At 40.0% G+C, this 21242-nt stretch overlaps 1 protein-coding gene across 1 annotated transcript in view; it reads left to right on the top strand.

Annotated features, from left to right (window-relative positions):
- Positions 1-9300: 9300 nt before the first annotated feature.
- The window catches only part of TTC6 (tetratricopeptide repeat domain 6), a 57401-nt gene continuing 45459 nt past the window's right edge, over positions 9301-21242 (top strand). The window contains exons 1-3 of the mRNA XM_014941637.1: positions 9301-9437; positions 9844-10997; positions 18585-18677. Coding sequence (XP_014797123.1) covers positions 10185-10997; positions 18585-18677 — 906 coding nt within the window. The 5' untranslated portion in view covers positions 9301-9437; positions 9844-10184. The remainder of the gene's footprint in view (positions 9438-9843; positions 10998-18584; positions 18678-21242) is intronic.

Here is a 21242-nt window from a genome sequence, read left to right as displayed (position 1 = left end):
GGGGGAGGGGGGGGCGCTTTTGTCGACTTTTTTCTTTTTTTTTTTTTTTCCTTTTTTTTTTTTTTTTTCTTGTGGAGAAAAGCGCAGGCTGAGGTGAGCTGTATTTTCCCCATCTAAACGGCAACAAGGTCCCAGCTCCACCGATGCGTGCTGCCAAGCAGGGAAACATAATAACTGGCCTAAAAGAGGAAAGTGTGTGTGTATGTGGTTTGGGGATGTGTGGAGCCCGAGGTGGGGGGGGGGGGACGTCCACGGGAGCCTGTGTCACCAGCGCCGGCAGTTGGGAGCTGAGCCCCGCAAAGACCACTCGGCAAGCGGTCGCTTTTTGGGAAGCGCATCGCTGCGGGGGGCCGGCTGTCAGGCCGGGCCGAGGGGTCTCGCCCGTGGGAAGGGGCCTCCGGGCTCGCCACGGGAAACGAAGAGGGCACCGTCGCGGCGCTGCCCACGCCGGGAGCCCCCACGGCCCGGGAGTCGGTGGGCGCCGGTCTCCCAGCGCTGCCCGGGGGGCGCCGCCCGCAGGTACTGTCCCACGCGTGGGGCGCGGGGCCGTAGGAACTGGCGGGGGATTTTAATTTTAAGTTTAGAGCGCAATTTTAGTTCGCTCCAGCGTGGGAGGTACTTTTTCCCTGGCAGGTGCAGCGCCCGCCGGCCACCCCTTCGGTTTAACTTCCAGGGTCTTACTTGATTTTATCCAAAGGCAGTCGTGTCCTGGCCGGGAATCTCTCGGCAATGCTTGTGCGGGGCAAATCGGGAAGGAGCTGGGAGGCTGTGTCCGCATCAGGATGCCTTCCCTGCTCCTCACTGGTAGCCGTATTTATTTTTCCCCCCGCATGTCTCTCCTGCAGAGGGTGGCTGGTACCCGGCTTTCCAGGCGGGCCCAACACGAGGAGGGGAGATGCGCAGCGTGTCGCCTCATACGGCGTGGGACCCTTCAGCCTCTCTCACCTTACTCAGCCACCCCTCCCGAAAGGTGGGAAATCCCTCTTCCCATCTGTTTCCTACCCGGAATCCTCCGCAACCCAAGCGGGCGAACAGTAATTGAGTGGGAACGCGCCGCTGCCCGCAGCCGGATGCTTTGGACGGGGCCGCAGGTGTCGGTGGTTGCCGGGGCGCTCCTCCCTCCGGAGGGAGTCCATCGAGACGGCGGCGGAGTCGGGGGGCCTGTTTCTCAGCCCCCGCTCCCCCTCTGCCCCCAGCCAGGGTAGAGCCGCTCCGGGTCTGTGCTCCCACCGCTGAGCCCCCGATGAGCTGAGCTGGCGGTGGTTCCCCCCTGCTGTCGGGAGTTACCCCCCGGCGGGGCGGTGGCTCCCGCGCCCCCGGAGTTGACCAGCCCATGCCATGCAGTAAGGTGGGCTTCACCTTCCTCTTCCTCGGGAGCGGCGCCTGGGCAGGTGAGGGCACTGCACGGGGTGAGCTTTCCTATCTACGACCATCACTCACAGCCAAGTGACCCCCCCTTCCCCGACCAACCCGAGGTAGGAGGGGGGCACCCCATTTTCTTTCTGCACCTCCTCCTCCCCGGCACCCGTGGTCTGGACCCTCCTGGTGGGACGAGACGCGCTCTCCCGCTGCTCCGTTCCCGACAGGGGGGCGGGAGGGACGCACCCCTCACCCCCCGGGCCCTGCCTCCCCTCTGTCCGCTTCTCGGCCGCCGGTTTTCCGCCCTTTCAGCCGCCCCCGCCGGGCGCAGGGGGCTCCGGAGAAGCCGGTACCTCGGGCAGGTGCCGCCCTGCTGCTGCCGGGAGCGCAGCGACGGGTCGCCCCCTCCGAAGGCCCAGACCTGCCCGGGCCGCGCCTTCGGGGCACCGGGAGCGCTCCCATGGGGTGCCGCGGGGGAGTCACGGGTCACACTCAGGGTGCGCCTTTCATGGGCCCTGTACGAGGCCTCGGAGGCATTGTGTGGCTGGTTGCAGTAGCGACTTTCCGGTGATGGATGTATTTTATTTTATTTTATTTATTTTATTTTTTGTTTTTTCTTGGCATTATTAAGCATGCAGTGACTTGGGCGACAGTCCTGAAAAAAAACCCAAACCTCTCCCCTGAAAATACTCAAGTATCAGAGAAGTTAAAGGACAAAGAAGCACAAATAATGACATGAAAAATTACAAATAAATTCATATCCATTGGTTGAAGAGGTGAGAGTAAAGAAGCCTCTGTTTTCTTGTTTACTTTCTCTTTAACAAAATAGTTCCTAACTAGGTAAATCACAACCCATTGCATACAATCACTTTATTTTTGCTAGTAGAGGTGTGTATGCTGTTAGCCGAACTCCAGCTGGCAGGATGCCCACACTGCAGTGCGTTGTTGGCCAAGTGTGTTTTACTTATTTTATGTAAAAATAAATGCACTTGACATTTCTCATTTGGCTCAAGAGCATCCCTGTAGGTATTTATTTCAATTATTGGGTGTTTTATTTATATTATGATATACTGAAACGTAAATGGAAATGCTTCTGTTTATTTCAATCAGTGTGCCAATTCTTATACAATTATGCAATATCTTTTTGGAAGTTTTTTGTGGTTTGTTTTGTTTTAAAGTAACTGTGATTTCTTCCAATTGATTGGAAGAAACACTACCAGAGGAGCTGGGGATTCGATTATGGACGGAGAAACACATAAACACCAATGGCACCCACTTTATAGAATCTCACCCTAATTGCAGAAATGGTATTTCAGGACATAAACAGATTTGTTGCAATCCACGTATAAGGAAGCAAGAAAGCAGAACTGAGACACTGAGTGCAGATAATCCATATAAACCAGTATAAGAAACAAAGCTTGGTAGAGAGATAATTGTGCATGAATGCTAAAATTATTTCTTTGTTAAAGTTGCCCAAGTGGATTCATACACCAAAGTCTCACCTTTATTTATTCCCAACAATATCTGCTGGTTGAACAAAAGCTACTTCCGCTCTCTATGAGGCTTTTGTCTCCAAAACCTGCAGTAAATTCTCTATGAGCACATCTGTTTTACTAATGTAAACCAAATATCACTGTATTGGACAAGAGATGCAAAGCTGACCAAGTGCTTGTAATATTCATGCCAACACAATACTCCACTTCTTCTGAAAACTGACCACCCCATGTGGGAGGTGGACTTGGTTTGGTAACTTGGATTTTGAGTGATGGAGAGTTGAGGAACGCTACCCTTCTTTCACTGCATAGCACCATGTTTTCAAATTGTTTGCTCCTTTCTCCTTTAGCCACAAAGAATTATTCATTTCCCTGCCTCTGTCTCTGCAGCAGTTTTACTTAAAAGCATTCGGAGAGACCAGTATCCATCATAAATGGCTTTCTTGGCTGGCTTCAGCTCTGAAGAATCAAATGTACAAAATCAAGGCTGGCTTATTTAAACTCCTCCCCAGGGAGCAGTTCCACAGCTTTACCCAGCTTGCAGTTCCTAGAGCATAAATTAATTCAGGCTGAATTAACTGCACATTTTCTTGAGCTGTATTAACACGGACACCCAGCAATTGTGGGATGCGTGGCAGCATGACCACACATGAAGAAACGCTTTGGCCATTTGCTCCATCAGGGGACATACGCTAACCTGTGTATATCAAACATGACATCTGCCCAGGCAAAGGATGCCTGGAGGCCCCATAATTTTACACTGGGATGTGAGAATGTGAATATCAACTGGTTAACACCCTAAAATCATAAGCAAGACCCATAAAATAGGATAGTCAACTAGTGTCTATGGGAAAGCAGAGGAAGGTCTGGATTCGGTAACATTTTAGGACTCCTCAGGGGCAGCAGCTGTTCAGTATTTTGGAGAGTGGTTGGTCCTCCCAGCAGTCAGCCTAAGCTTCTGCTGCTGCTCCAAGCGTTTCAAGGGTGAATTTCCCTGCTGAGCAGATTTAAGGGAATGACATCAGGAAGGTCACTTAGCTCACCATGTGCCTTCCCTTCTGTTGCCACGTTTGCTCAGTTCTCTGTGTAACTACTGGTGAGACAAGGAAGAATCATATTTAATTCATTCCTCCTCCACCCCTCCCCAGCCAACAAGGCAGCTGCCAAAATATTTCTGCAGTGCATGTGGTTTCAGGTTTACTCCTTTTTAGGTAGTGACTTAAGGTGGGATAATTGGGAAGGAATCCAATATCTGACCTTGCCTTCAGTTCCTCCAAAAGAGAGAGATCCTCTCTTCCATCCCAACAATTTCATGGCTGGATCAGGTGGCTTTCCTATTACTGACTGAAGAAACAATCCTTGTGCCCTTTTCAGGATCAATATCAAGGATCACTGTCCACGCTGTGCCAGAAATCCTTTAAATCTTTTTTAGCATTACCCTTAGAGGTAGTTGGAACTTCAGCCTCCGGAGACATCCCTTCTCACCCTTTCAGGGCATCTCCTTTTGCAGAAGAAACTGATCAGATGTGAAGATTTTTCTTGTGATTAAATGGGATTTCTGTGTCCCCCAACACTGAGTCTTCAGCTGTGAAACCTATGAGATCTACAAACACACACATATATATCTACATCTATATATCCACAGTCAAGCTGTTGTCCTAAGAGAACAGAAGAGTTGGACTGGAATAGCTGACTGGAAAATCTGCTGTATTAACTGAAAGACAACGGAGAACAGAGATAACATGATCAAATTTTGAAACTAAAGCAAGTAAAGGGCTGAGCCCAGCAAAGACTTTGGCAGGTGTTTAGCTGTAATTTCTCCATTTATTGCTTACAGCCTTCTTCAAAACCAGGAGTGTCTCTGTGCCTATAATAAAGGCTATATGTGACAGGCTTCTAGAAATAACTCATGTAATTTCTCTTGGACAATATAAAATAAAATGGCACATATCTGGAAACATTACAGTCATGTCATACTAAAAAATAAATCTGGGATTCATGATGATTCAAAATGATGAAATTATTTTCTCATTGTAATGATTTTCTCATTATAAATATGGTTTAAGTAAAAAGGCTTCATCTTGTTTCCAACTTTTAACTCATTTTTTGTTTTGAATTATAAAGGAAGTGCCATTACTTAAATAATGTGCTTCAATCAGGAAAGAAAAAAAAACAACAAAGCCTAAAATCATAGGAGGAAGAAAAATTTTAACTATTTCTGCTGGCATAGTACTGTCAAATACAGATATCTCACAATCATAATGGAGATTAGCAGAGCTGGGTGCGCATATTTGTTATGGATCAAAGATAGGATATAGTGATTAGAAGAATGACAATGCTTTCAACACTCACAAAGGTATCGAATGTGTGATTTATAACACTAATTCCACAAAACCTTTCTATGGCTGCTTACTGCACAAGGGATTCAACATAGATTGATCACCAAAAAAAAAAAAAAAAGCTTTTCCTTCAGCAAAGCTGGATCAAACCCTTGCAACTAACCAAAGAGCTTTTCAGTATTGACAGTCTCTGATTTAAGACACTATTTCCTTCCCACCTGTTTACTCCACTCTCGTGCTACAGATTACTGTCCCCACAGTGTGATTGTCAGAGAAGTTTGTGTGCTGCATTCCCAGTGGCCATACTTCACAGTTCAGTATATTAACTCATAATTAATTGATTTGCTCTGAGTATTTATTGCCATTTTATAAATATATGTGGCAGAAATATTAAAACAAAGATGATGCAAAGAGCAAACAGTAGCCTTGTAGCCTGAGGATACATACCTCTGATTTTCTATTTACTAGCGGTCAGAAGCACACACTCAGTTATGAATCTGCCACTGGTTTTACTAGGAGACTTTGGAAAGTCATTCATACTCTCTTCGTTCTAGCTCCTGGTCTCTAAAATGGAATAATGCCACTTGGGCATCACAGTGAAACTGTATCTGTAAATATGCTTATTCTTGCTGGAACTATTACATTGGTGAATAGTTTTGAGCAAGTGTACTGCCATTTTGAGGTAGATTAGATGAGTACTTTGGCTGCAGCACACTGAAAGGAAGGGAGCAGGGTCCTCCAGCAGGACTGGGGGGGGCTTTGGACCATTTCATGTGAAAAGAATTTCACACCCAGCTGGAAACAGACACCAAGGTAAGGCTTAGCATCTAATGGCAAACTTGATGTAAGCCAGAAGAATTGGCAAAGTAGTTATGCTTACTTTCCTTTTCCTTTAAGAATCTGCTATTCAGCTTTCCAAGGACTCTTTTCTGGCATTTGCTGAAGAGCCCATACCAGGCTGTATATATTTCATATGCACCATGCTGTCCTCATTCCTGATTACCTAGACAAAGGTGAGAACCATTAACAACTTCTGACTGTGCTTCAGTTTCCTCCCACAGCCTGTAGGGCACTATGCTCATCTCAGTCTCCTTCCAGCATGAGCTTGGATCATGGCAATGGTGTGCACTGGGGGTGGGACTTCCTACATGGTGTGGACTCAGCCAGTTTAGGAGAAAAGAAACTCAATTTTTTACTTTCTCCAACCAACTGAACAATTTTTTAATGATTGCTTTTCTTTCTAAAAAGAGAGAAAAAACCCCCCACCTTCCTTGTAGTATTAATAGACTAATAACTTAGATGATACAATTTATGCAATATTAGAAAGCTTAGTGATCTGGTGAGGCCTAATTAAGAAAAATAATAATGTGTACCCAGGCACTGAACTTGCATAAGGTTTTCCAAATCTAGATCCATTTGCTAAGTATAAGGATTCGTCTACTGATTAAATTTCAGAATTTGTAAGCTACAGAGATAGGGCTTAACATGCTTAACCAAATACTTAATAAAAAAACCATCTTCAGGCTTCATGCATCACTGTGATCATATAGAGAGGGGAACCTGCTAATAATACCTGGGGAAAGAGGAAAAAGTTTTCTCTGTTTTCCTGTGTATCAGAGACAAGAGTCTCGGCAGCTGTCACCTCTGGAGCTCAAGCTGAGGATGTAGAGGATGTATTGGCAACACATTCCTGGAATGACTGCTAAGCAATGTGTGGGGCTTAGTAGAGGAAAAATACAGCATTTGGGATTTAACTTGACATTAGCTTCCTTTGGATGCTTACTCCCTTTGCTTACAAGACCTAGAGTCTAAATGCTGTAAAACAGGAAACATTTATGAACCTTTCTTGCAACCTAACTACGCTCCCCAGGAGCCAGCCCCTGGTTTGCTGCAAGCAGACCTGGCAGACAACAGATACCGTAAGGTAACACAGGACACCCATTTTCCATTTTACCACAACGATTAACCTAAAGAGGAAGCCCATGCCTAAGGATTTTTTCTTCTTCCTAAGATTTTTTTGATGCAAATACTTCTTGCCATTCAGCGGCTTCTTATTGGAACTTCCTGATGCAAATACCTCTTCACATGCAGGGTCTTTTCTTCCACATCCCACTGTGACTCCTGCAGAGAGGAACTGTTCTGGGTAAATGAAATTGTTGAGGCTTTACTTACTGTTTAACTAGTTTGAAATGTATCTGTTCTCTAGGCTTACAACTGCATTAAACTGCTAATAGGATTCATCTTCAATGAGGCAATCAAAAAACTTCATTCCTGTTCTGAACTGCTCTAATGGCCTGGACAGCTAACAGGAATCCTTCAACACAGATCAACTACTTCGTATTCCACCTTCTGCTCCTCCAGCCACTGTGGGATTCCTAATAGAGAGAGGGAGAGGCAAACTAGACACCAAATAGATAGGCTTCCCAGGGTGTACTACAGAGCTTTAATCAGTTATCTTGCTATCAGAAGAAAACCTGCTACTAATTGGGGTGTAATGTGATTGGCAAATGAGTTTTTAATCTTCAACAAGTTTTTAGAGGCATTAGCAAGCTAAAAGTGGGCCATCTATGCCAGAAGAAGCATTGTTTTCAAGAAGTACACTGGCTACCCCCTTGAACTCCAGGAATAAATACAATTAAGTAGGGAAAAAAAAAGCTACAAAGCTGTAGCTGAAAGCTACAAAGAAAGGAGAATATAATAGAAGACACTTGCCTATTAAATCAGTGGAGTCTTTCAATCAGTTGAGTAACACATTTGAATCCAATATATTCAGTTAGTCCCTACAGTTCCTTGTTATTACATGGGTGTTTGGAGACACAAACTGAAGAAAGAAAAAAAACCCCAACTTTATTTTTACCCACCATAAGAGACATAAGTGGATTATAAACATAATTTTGACAACTGTTGCAGCCCAGAGATTCATGGAAAATCCAGTGCTTTGAGTGCAGATTATATGTGAGAAACTTTTTTTTTCTTTCCCTTACTGCTATAAGCTGCTTTGCTTTGCCTGTGTTCTACACAGCCAGCGTTCTTGGGAACCTGGTCAATGTGACCTTGTAGGTTTGTGCCACAGTTATAACCAGCTTCATAGAGTCACTTTAACTGTAAACATTTTCTTTTTATTTATATGTTCATTTTTTAAAAATTTCTTTCCTACAGTTTGATGATTTTTGGCACACTTTATCATCCCTACATTTGTTGGACACTGAAGCTGTCATAAATTTTCTTGGTCCACTTTTACTTCATACTTCATGTGTGAAAAGAACTGCTGTTAAAATTTAACTTTCAGCAGACAGCTGTCAAATATATTTGATACCTCTGTTCTTTGACGGGCAAGCTGGTAAAACTGTAAGCCACAGAGTCCGGATTCCTCCCAGAGAACTGCTTTCAGACTTTTTGCTCACGTTAATACTGCGAAAGTGGGTTGGTTCATGGAGTCTGAGATGGAGTCTACCCTGTTGCAGGCAATCCCTATTATTATAAATTAAATCCTGACGGCAGAAACTTTATTGACAATGATAAACGAGTCAAACGCAGCTGAGTTGGGCTTTCATCTCCAAGCTGACTCTTTGACAATTAGGGAAATTAGTTTGAAAGGAAAAATGCATTTGGGAAGCGGCTGTGCTGCATGGCACACCAATCCCCAGCAACCCCATCTGTACATTTGGGTTGCAGGGCAGGACTTTAAGGAGCCCCTGCCTGAGAGTGGACATTTGGGTTGTAGGGCAGGACTTTAAGGAGCCCCTGCCTGAGAGCAGACCAGGGTTTGCCCTGCACAGAATGAAACGCAAAGATGCAACGCTATGAAGGACCTCAGCTGCACTGCGGCCTGCAGAAACCTGGTTGAACCTTTCTAACGACGCCTCTGGATGACGCTGAGACTTGCAGACCTTCGCATTTGGGCTCACTCAAAGGAGCGATTCCCTACACGTGAACTCCCCCACGCCCCCGCCTCCCACGGGGAGCGGGGAGCCGGCGGGCGCTGCCGGGCCCAGCCCTCCCCTCCGGCAGGGGGCGCTCGCGAGGGGTGGCAGCCGCTCTCTCCCCCCAGCGGGAGCGTGGTTGCTTGGTTACGGCGCGCGCGTCCTTCCCTGCTCGCCGGCTCCTGGGGGAGCGGCAGCGGCGGTTCCTTCTTCTCCTCCTCCACCTCCACTACCTCCTCCTCTTGGGGCTGCGGGCCCGGCTCGGTGTCATCCCCGTTGTGCTGGGGGGAGACTAGAACCCCTCCTTTGCGGGGCCTGTGTCGGTGCGTGGTGGGGCCGCTGCCCCGGGGCGGGCTGTCGGGCTGTGGGGTACTCGGCTGAGGGAGGGGGGCCCTTTGCCTGCTCGGGAGGGAGAGGTGAGGCTTGGACGGGTCACTGGTTTTTGCAGGTGGAGAGCTTTTTGTGGTTATTTTGAGGAGGCGTCGAGCTTTATCCTTTCTCATATTTTTTTTTCTCTCTTGGGAGTTTCTATCCAGCTCCCACAGGTAGAAATGGTTCGGTTGTTTTCTCGGGTAAAACGCTAATAGCATTGCTGGTGCTTAGTTGTTTATGTTCAGAAAAATCTTGTTAAAATCAATGGGGCCCTTAGCAAAATGAAGTACTCTTTGCAAGGCTGGGTTTTGTGTTGGCATATAAGATACCAAAGCTCGTTCCTGTTTGAATTTACAGGCTTCAGATAGGACAAAACTGCTAGAAAACACCAGCACTTTGGACTGAGTTCTGTGGAAGAGCTGAATGCGGTTAAGGAACGTGAGAGTATATGCAGGGAATCTCAGTGGGGTAGCCTGAAGATCAAACAAGCAATAGTTACTGCTCCTAGAAACGTGAGCATTTCACCTTTATTGGAAGATTTAACACCAGATCAATTATGTCAGTTTAGAACATTATCCTCTCCAGAGGTCAAAGAGCCCACATAAGCCTGCCATGAATATAAATAAAAATATTCCTAATTAATTCATTGGGCGTTCTGATGTTCACAGAAAGTAAGGGTATCTTCTGAAGTAAGAGACATGAAAAAACAGACTCCTGATGTCAGGGTGATGACGCAAAGAAGTAAATCTGTGGAAGAAGACAATGCTGACAAAAAGCAAAGAAGTTGCTCTAAAAAAGTTGACAGAGGAAATGCCGCTTGTAGTCATGAAAGTACAGTTCTAAAACTGCCAGTAATAGCACCATTTGCAGGTACCACTAAAAAAGTCATAATGGTCAAGCACCCACCACCACCTAGGATGCCAAGTTACTGCAGGTCTAATTTTCATGTTAATAACTCCCTTATCTCATTAGAAAAGACAAAAGCTGTTAGTAAAATAAAGGACAAAGTGCATATGCTACAGATGGATCCCCAGAATTTAAAAATAGATAAAAGTGAAGAAATAGATACTGTGTTTAATGATAGTGATGAATTTAGCTCTACAGATTCTGATACAAGTAAAACCATTTCAAGAAAGGGAAAAATAACCAGGGAGGGCTGTGAGAAGGGAAGAAGAGTGATTTCAAAAGCAAAACAACACGATTTAGATGTTGAATCGGGAAGAGTACTGAGAAAAGGAAGCAAGCAGCCAAGTGTGAGGTCTGCTCAAGAACAGTTGGAAGAGGTAAGAGATGTGACTAGACCAGACACTTCAAAAATATACGAGAAGAACTTCCAGCAGAGCAAACCTGAAGAGCCTACTTCCACACCAGCACTGCCTGTGAAAGTGGTTGCAAGGTCTATTGATGAAATAATTGCTTCCCTGCAGTCTACTTCTCCATCTCCCTCAGACCAGATGATCAAAGAACTCCTGGAGAGTGTTCTTGGCCAGAACTACAACATAAAAATGGAAGTAGGTGAACCAGAACAAGAGCAATATTTTTCTCTTGGGTAAATATTACTTTTATAAGAGCTGTATATTTTTTTTCAGCTCCTACAATGTGTTACAACACAGAAGCCAGACAAAACAAATGCATAAAGACACTAATGTGTCATAGAATATTCTTAACTGTTTCTTCTGCCATATTTTTTGATGTCTCTTAAAAACGAACTGATATGAATATATGTTAAATCATAAGCTCTTTTGGGGTGTTATTTTTATTATACTGCTTATAGTTTAATACCTTTTTTTCTTTACTCTCCTTTCCCTTTTTTAAGATGATGTATTCTAGTCTGACAGATGAAAAAGTGCATTAAATGCATTTGGGATATTGTTGAAAGTATTGCTTCTTTTAGTTATTGTTTAGCTGGTGAACTCTCGATAAGACAAATTCTTTATTGTCACAGATTGTGTAAGCAGCTGTAAGAGAGTCACTTCATTGAATTACAGCAGAAGATATCAGTAATACTAGGCATCAGGTAGATGCTACAGCAAACTTTTCTAGATTTTCACCAAAGGATTGTTAATTAATTTGTTAAATAGACTAGTAACTTACTATCAGATGGTTCTTTGTCCTCTCTTAGCCAGACTGATGGTTTTGTTCTAGTTCCAGCAGGGCTGAAACTTACGTCACAAAAATCACTATCGCACTTGGTATTCATGCTAGCACACGTTAGGGATGCCATGGAATGAATAGATCCATGGAGGGTGAACTACTGCTTTTCAGCAACAACTGCCTCTGCAAGCAAATATGGAAGACTGATGAAAAGCATATGAACTTTAGGAGGTGATAAAGAACTTTGTTTCCCACAGCTATCAAAATGCTACCTTTTGTGATTGTAGAGACCTCTCATAGAATATAAGTGTAGTACCTTACGTTCTCTTAATGTGAGATTGACTGTCTTTTGATTAAATACAAAAGTTAGGAGAAAACTGGATCCTGAACTGAGTCAATTTCACTGTCTGAGTCCATAAGCAGAAGTAGTCTGAAATAGATTTATGTCCTCTGATTTGATTTTCTTCTGTTCTGTGCTTCTGGGAGCTGATTGTGTGTTTGAGGCATTCACAGTGTCTCCCACTCTCTGTATAATTTCTGGTGTATTTCAATTGGGACTGAAATCAGAGAAGACTTTCCTAAGTGTGGCATTAATTGATTTGCATTTTAGGAAGATAATAACTTGGGACTGTTCCCTTTGGTTGAAATTTTCCAGCTGGATTCAAAAATACTTCAGGGCAGATCGGAAGGGGGCTAAAGAAGATCCTGGATCTGGAAAACCATCTCTTGTTCAACTTACCCAAAATAATTATTAGTGATTAGTAATGTGTGTGGTGTTATGTGTTTTTTCTTACTCTTTTATAAGTTTGGCTTATACTCTATGTAAGATTTAAAAAATTTGGCCCCTAACAAGTCCTAATGTTCTTAATTTGAAGTGAACTGATTTTCTGTTGTTTGTAGTAGGAGCTACTGGGCTCAGAGCTTTGAAAATCTGACCTCTGGAGTACTGTGATGTTTAATTCTTTATTTCTAAAACTTACATCAATCAGGCTCAAAGTAAAATGAAAATTTGAACTTGCTGATGGCTTTCTGGTTTATTGTTTAATGTTTTTTTAGGTATAGACATATGGACATTAGTGAGAATGAATGACACCCTTGCTGATTACTTTTTTTTTTAAAAAAATCAAAGGCATTTGCAGCAGGCGTTTTTTGAACTTAAGTGACCTTATAAATAAGATGAAGACTAGCAATTCTTTATTATTATTACGAATGGTTTATTTACGTTACACTGGGCTTCAAGGCTTGCCTTCTCTAATGAAGTAAGAAATATATTCTTTTAAATGAAAGAGAAATAGCAAGGAAAAGAACAGAACTACTAAAATGAAAACAAGCTCTCAGAATTAAATGTGTTTTTCCTTTCTTACAACTCTTTATCTTGTTCTTGTTCTTGCATTAATGACTGGCTACCATGGATAGCTTATGATACTGCTTTGGGGGCTGAGCACTGTTTTTCCCCCAGCATCAAAAAGCATTACCTGGGGAATGGAATACCAGCTCAGTGAGACATTAGTACTCAGCCCTGTTTCCTTCAAGGGAAGTCAGTTATCAATAATGATTCTTACCACTCTTTCTGTTAAAAAGTAGAATTTTTATTATAAGAATAATATCAGTTTCAATGCCTGGAGTAATTTTGTTGCCTTGAGGCTTGATATATATTGAGTTATTAAGTTATGTATTTGATTTAGTATCCATAGGAGGCTATTTATATTTACTTCAGAAATGCATTTTCTTGGTGATGAACCTGCAGCTCATCATCTTTAGTTAGTTATTGTTTTCAGCAGATCAGTGTTTTGGTACCTCAGATGAGCTTGTGAGGGTGGTAACTAAATGAACAACATTTTTGTTCTTGAAAAATAACATCAAATTTGAATGCTTCCGTTAAACAAGGACTATACAGTGCACCATACTATCAGGAAGACAAGATAAAATATGCTTCAGTTCTAAAAAAACATCTCCAGCTCTTGTCAGCTAATCTCAATAGTGAGGCCTTGAGAAGATTTTCTCTGTAATGCATTAGTTCTCTCTCGAAAGTGGTTTGATGAAGACCGATTATTGTTAAAATTCGAGAAGACATAGACTTGTATTTGCTTTGTATCTATAAACAAACAAATGTTTTCTCATAACTTTACAGTATCTCACTTGCTCTATATGCTCTTTATATTTCAGCTGATACGAAAGTTATACAACAGATAATATATTGCTTTCTGATAAAACAGTATTTTGAGAGGCTTATTGAAAATATATTTTTTTTCCCTTTACGTGCTATAAGGTGTATTCTAAGTGTCATGCAAATGAAGAAGATACTTCAATTGTTCATTTAATTCTCTATAAGGGGGAAAATCCTAGTTCTTCCTATTGGTTTTCTTATTTTTTCCTTCCAGAATGGCTTATAGAATGTTCTTCTCATGGTCTTAGTATCCATTAAATGTAGCTAAATCGATGTTTTTTATTATAAGGCTGCTATGATATTATTAATTCAAGAAGTACACAGTGGTCTTAGTATCCATTAAATGTAGCTAAATCAATGTTTTTTATTATGAGCCTGCTATGAGGTTATTAATTCAAGAAGTACACAATATCTTGTCAGCTAATCTCAATAGTGAGGCCTTGAGAAGATTTTCTCTGTAATGCATTAGTTCTCTCTCGAAAGTGGTTTGATGAAGACCGATTATTGTTAAAATTCGAGAAGACATAGACTTGTATTTGCTTTGTATCTATAAACAAACAAATATTTTCTCATAACTTTACAGTATCTCACTTGCTCTATATGCTCTTTATATTTCAGCTGATACGAAAGTTAAACAGATAATATATTGCTTTCTGATAAAACAGTATTTTGAGAGGCTTATTGAAAATATATTTTTTTTCCCTTTACGTGCTATAAGGTGTATTCTAAGTGTCATGCAAATGAAGAAGATACTTCAGTTTTTCATCTAATTCTCTATAAGGGGGAAAACCCTAGCTCTTCCTATTGGTTTTCTTGTTTTTTCCTTCCAGAATGGCTTATAGAATGTTCTTCTCATGGTCTTAGTATCCATTAAATGTAGCTAAATCGATGTTTTTTATTATAAGGCTGCTATGATATTATTAATTCAAGAAGTACACAGTTTGACTATGCTCAATAAGGTTAATCATGGCAAAAGCTATGCCACTTCCTGCAACTTGCTGAGCCTCTTAGTCTTCAAGGGTGGACACTACCACTTGAAATTTTTTTTTCTGGAATAGTTAACTGACATTACTTTAGATTTTTTTTTTTTTTAAAAAGATGTTTTATTTTCATAACATTGCAAGAAACTGCCTAGGGAGAGATGTTGGGTAGGTGGTTCACATGTGTGGACTTCTGAAATCAACTGACATTACTTTAGATTTTTTTTTTTTTAAAAAAGATGTTTTATTTTCATAGCATTGCAAGAAACTGCCCAGGGAGAGATGTTGGGTAGGTGGTTCATGTGTGGACTTCTGAAATGTGTTTATTTCTTCAAATTTACCAGTGCAAGTAACTAATTAAAGCAATCCAGTTGTGCAGTTTGTTACATTTTATTAACAATTACTTTCCACTTATTATGATTGTTAGGCCCACATCATTTACACTTGTCTTAAAAACACTACAGGTTTCATCGAGCAAGGACTATCTTTTTACCCTGAAGCCTAACAAAATGGGAGACTAATCCTTATTGGGTCAGTAAGATGCTAGTATAATATTAGAAAAAATTGCTTTTAATCAGGTAGATTGTAATCTCTGAGAGTTCCAGGCTTTGTCAAGGGAACACAGGGTGATTAGCTTTGTGTATAAGTAACTTGTAGAAATTCACCATGTTAAAATACTGTTTTAGAATGTTGGTATGTTCGCAAATCTATATTGACTTTGTTTTGTCATTTATCAGGGTCTTTTCTGCACTGGTGGTAGAGACTTATTGTCAAAACAGAGAGGAAAATTATTTATTTTAATAGCATGTAAATATCAAATGAGGAATCAAAGAAATACCAGATGAAAATATTGAAGATAAATATAGATGTAATTATTAAAAAAAAATAACAAAACCAAACAACAACCCAGACAACAACAACAACTTCTTAATTTTCTGTATGTCAGGACTCACAATAAGACTTTTCAGTTACAAAAGATACCATAAACCTACCAAAATGACTGATAATGTTAAAATGGTTTCTGATGAATTACCAAGGTGTTTGGGTACCTAAATAGTTTTCTGCACCAGCAGGAGGAAGGCTGTGACTAATAAGGCTATTTTTCAAAGGTACAGTATAAGTTTCCATCGCAAGGTTAAGATATCAGTGCAGGAAACAGCTTTCTCAAGAATGGGTAGAATACTCAAGAACAGATTCCCACAGAAGTTAAGAGTTGCCACAGTTCTCAATGCTTTTATTTCCCAAAGTTATATTTGGCCTTGTTTTTGTTAATGCAAACACACAGCCCACAATACATATATAGACAGTACACATCATTTTATTAAAATAACACAATAGCTTTGTGCCTGCAATTCTCCCATGAGGAGTGGACAAAAGAGAAAACACCGCACCCAACAAAGGAAATCAGTCATATAACATGTCCAGGTGTCTAAAATGAAATTAAGATAATATTTGCTCATATAATTCTGTTGGTTTTGACAGAACAGGAAAATTAATATGTAAAATTGTAATTTACATATTATGCAATAGTTTAGAAATGTAAGTTGATCCAGGTTGAATGAAAAGCTTTGTGAAAATTTCTCTCTGATTCCATGAATTGGTTAATATATTACACGAGGAAAGAATTCCAGTTGGCTAAGATTGATTATAGTAATGAATAGTCCATGGTAATCACCATGTTTGAAAACATACATGTGTTGCAAAGGCGAGGAAGGTTTGGTATAGCCTGGGAAGATAATGCCGGCTGTGTTCCTTTTAGTTGGAGTTGTTACTACATTCCTTTATTTTAGTTCCTTGCTCTCATGGTAATGAAAATATATGTAATATGATTTGTTTTTTTCTTAAGCTGTCTTTCCTGTCAAAGGTAAATAAACTAGTAAGGCTCTGGTTAAAAGCAAAATACCAATGTGTACAATATTCTGCAAGGCCATTGCTTTTTATAGGTTTACAGTTTACTTTTTTGGGGTAGTATATGCATCTATTACTTTGTGTTGGCCTGGAGGCTTAATTTTTTTTTTTCCTTTCCATTTTCTAATACGCAAGGAAAAAAATGTTGCAGCTCAGAATACGTTTTTACATGTATTAAAGTTAAATGCAATAAATCCTGGGCATTAAAAAAAAAAATTTTTTTTAGATTGTTAGGTGGACAATACACTCAATGGAATAAAAATTCTACTGCGTGGAAGATTCTTACATTAAAAAGGCAAATGAACATTTGCAATGCCAGGAAAAGGTTTTTTTTCATGACACGGCAGACTGCTTCTAATACATATTCAACTGATAGCTTTAATGCATTATTGCATCACCTTGTGGCTCTGAAATATTTTCCCCAGAAATATTTAACATTTCTGTAGCAGTTTTAAAGAATTGTATTCTAAAATGAAATGTGGTTTAGATGTGATACTTCTGTTTGTTACTGTTATCTTTAAAACTTGGTTCCTAAGCCAGTATATGGCACAAAGGGTAAAGTACATGTGTGCTGAGTTACGTACATGTATGCTAACCAGGTGCTCAGAAAGCACGCTGTCCTTAAAACTACCATCTGTTTAAAGAGTTGTTCCTGCATCTTATTTCTGCTTTTTTTCATATGGATATACTGTAACCAAGGGGGTCTTGTTGAACCATTCTTTTGACGAGAAGGAATAGTATGTCTGGAAACTAAGAAGAACTTCAAATTTTGTAGTAGCTTTTCTGCTACTGGAACAACTATAATTTTCTCCGGTGGAGAAAGTGATTAACTGAAAATTGCAGTCAGTTTTTAAACTTATGTACTGTAAGCAGTTCCACCGAGAAGTTATTTATAGTAAAGAGCTGAGCATGTGTGTAAATGTTTGCAAAAGATGAGCCTAAGATCATTTGCCTCTGAGTGTACTTGTTGCTTTCAAAATAATTTGTCTAAGAACTAAACTCTAATTTATGCATATAATGTGTTTTGATGTTGTTTTGTTCTATCAGGTAGTATGAATAATATTTTATTAGCATTCTTGTTTGAAACTAGTTTTCTTCTCTTGCTTATACAACAGGCGCCAATTGAACATGAGGAAATAAAAACTGAATCTCAAGTCCTGCCAAGTTTTCACCAAGCAAGCCTGTTAACATTCTGCATTATCTAGGAATGTTAAAATATAATAAGTTAATAGTGCTTCTATTTGCTTGCAGAGTTGTTAAGATAGGTAGTTCATATTTTAAACTGATAAAACCGGGAAGGAAATGAAATACTCCTTGGAAACATTTTGGTACTTCATAAATCACAAGTAAACCTTTATTTTTCTCTCTTTTGCTTTTGTGTCTCTTGTTCATTCCTTTTCTTATGGGGTTTGATTCTCCGACTGCTGGATATAAAGAGTTTTGCTTTTATTAAATAGGGTGCCAATTAGGGCAATGGAATCATAAGGCTTTCATCTATATTCATATATATTAGTGCCCATCATTTTATGCCTTTCATTCAAACTGTTTTTAAAATTTAGATATTTAAACTTAGATATGTTTGGGAGATTGCTTAATGTTTAGTGGCATTAATGACTTTGTTTTAAGGGATCATAGATCTCTTGATATGAATTTCTGATGTATATTTCTTCCTATATTTTGCAATTTCTTCTTACAATTGCAATTTGTAGAAGAAACTGACCATAACCTTTGATAAGAAATCTCTATAAATATTATTATGTGGTCTTAATCATTGTAGGTCCTTTGCCTATTACTGTATTTATTTTTGGAAACCTAGTTAGCTATTGAGGAAATATTTGGCATAAGATAAAATTGATAGTGTTCTAGATGCTTCATAAAATGCATGGATGATGAAAGAATAATTGCATATAGTAAATATTGTATTGATTTATTTATATTTTTTCCCTCAGAAGACACCAGTAGTTCAGAAAGAATCTCAAGCAGCAAGAAATGAATCTCGGCCTGAAGCTGAGCTGTTAACATATAAGAGGCCGGTGAAGCAGGTAAGCAGGTTTAGTACTATTATGAGATAGTATAAGTTTTCCCATTCTTAAGGTTTTGATGCTTTAGAGCATCCAAGAGGTCTGCACTGCAAGCTGTATCCTTACCACCTGCCCTGTAAAAGAAGATTTTCTATAAAACAGGTCTTCATACTGGTCTTGCAGCTTAAGGTTAGAGGAAAAAACAAATTAAGGTTCATTCGGTCAGATGCTGGGTTAGGCTTTTCTTTATGAGATTGGAAAGAAGATTACAAATGAAACAATGTATAAATAGAATCCTAATCTACATTTAACAAGTGGATGCCTTCCTTGAAATTGGCATAATGCTCCATATCCTTTCGGTTTTGCGATATTTCTCACATGACAAAAGCTGTCATTAGGATATCAACTCTATAAAGCTTAGATTTTTAGTAGAGAACATGTATCGAGTTCATAGAGAGTACCACAGAGAACAAATTTGTTGCTAAGACCATATAATGTCTTTTCCCATACATTGTCGGTTTCTAGTGTTCTGGTATTTCAAGGCTGTAACCAGATACTAAAATAAAACACTAACGGGGTTCCTTCTGCAGCTTCGAATGTAGATGATTACTTTGTCTTAAAGTTATTATATATGCTTATTGTAAAAAGAGAATAACACTATTTATTATATTTAAAATGTTATTATGCGAAGGGCAAGCAACAATGGGGTGCATTTCCACTAGGTGGTGTTATGTGTGGATACACCAGATAGCTTTGGTCTAAACTTAAATAAATGAGATGAACACAAAGTTGCATGGGAAGACAGATATAGGTGTTTAAAAGAAGGAGGTAAATGGACCAAAATGAAAAGAGGACGAGGCACACATGTGGGATGCTTTTTGATGGCCCAATATTTGCAAGTAGGTTTCAGGGTCGTCATAATGCAGAGGTCTAGTCAAAATGAGAAACCTTCTGAATGTCTAAGGGCCATACTTCAGCTGCTTCTTCAGCTCCTCCCACTGACTGTAGTTTGGCCCTGATTCTGTCTTTTCAAGCTGCATGGAGTAAGGGATAGAGAGAGGTAGGTATGTGCCTAGAATTCCAGAGCATTAGCAACCAACTTTCCTGATCAATTTTAGGATAAACAAGAACCAAAGATGCACACACCTTGCGCTCAGGAGTGAAAGGACAGGGGAGTTCTGGGAGGGTGTCACAGGGAGATGACAGAAACTCCCCGTCAGTCCTGGTACTGCATTCTGCAATGGGGCTGCAGTGGACATGAAGTAAAGCCCTACGTGACCTGGTGATGCTGGCCTGAGCAGTTCCAGCTGGCAGGCATTCTTCGACAGCTAAGGAGTCATATTTCCTAGCAACTTCTTGTGGTAACAAAATAGCTTCGGTTACATGGGTTGGAGTTCTTCTGTTGAAGGCAATGGCTGAAAATGGAATTATATTGCTTCTTAAAAATTCTGCTAAATTAGAAGAAAATCTTGTGTTTCGAAATTTTCCTCACAATATTGGTCTATTTGTAGATCAGTGATATTTCTAATCCTTCTGAAACTGAAATTTCATGTGCTATATATACTTGGCTATATCATTTTATATAATTGATAATGATGTTTGGAGGTATTTTTGAGTATACTCTGCAACATCAGTTGATCTGTTGGTTACTAAACTAAATGTGCTGAATGATGTGTAAACAAAACACAGTACGATGTCACTGACGGTAATTTTTATAATCAAGAATACAGTAAGATTATTTATTACTTCTAAATTATATACTATTTGCCAACAGAACAGTTTCCCAGTTATTTAAACAGTACTGGGGGACTATGATGAAGTTTTTTAGATGGTATTATTTTGGGCAGCGTTGCCACTTCTGTAATGCACTGGTGGCATTGTTGCCACAACACCCATCAGTGTGTGTTCAGTCATCTTACAACACAGTAGTTTGCAAGACTGGCACCTGAAAAGATAACATACACTTGCTTCTATTTAACACAAGTACTATGTGATTTAAAGATATTATTTAATCTGAAATGCATGCTTTCACTTATACACATGGAAAAAATAATGGAGACAAAATTTTAGAAAAAGGAAATGTTTTTAACAGCCCATATGTATTAGCTAAATGTTCTATTGCATCCTTAGCAGAACTGTTTCTGTACAGAGTAACGGTGATGTACTGTATGTTAGTATTTCTATTGAACACTATTCATTGCATGTTTTTGTGACATTTTATTTTTGAAATTATTTTGCTTTGCTTTGTGGGCTGCACAGATAAATTTCTTGATTGTGCAGATGAACTTGCAAATTTGGTTATACACAAAGCAATCAGATGAAAAAATGCAGATATTTGCTCTTGTTATTGTAATTTTATGTTACATATGTAACTGAATTACAAAAATATTTTGATTAAGAAGTGTGTTCACTGGTATTTCTACAAAGAAAATGAAATAAAATGTGAGATTAAATACATTTAAAGTGTCCGTCTAATAATAAATGGGTTGACTCTTGTTCTTTGATTTTTAGGCTTAGAGGAACTCCCCTCTACTTAGTATAGTTTCCATAATTCATTAGCAAAAAGTGTGTTGAAGTTGCCCTTCA

This window comes from Calidris pugnax, unplaced genomic scaffold, assembly GCF_001431845.1.
Source record: "Calidris pugnax isolate Ruff unplaced genomic scaffold, ASM143184v1 scaffold56, whole genome shotgun sequence".
In the NCBI taxonomy this organism is placed as follows: domain Eukaryota; kingdom Metazoa; phylum Chordata; class Aves; order Charadriiformes; family Scolopacidae; genus Calidris; species Calidris pugnax.
This window is presented reverse-complemented; position numbering and strand designations above follow the sequence as displayed.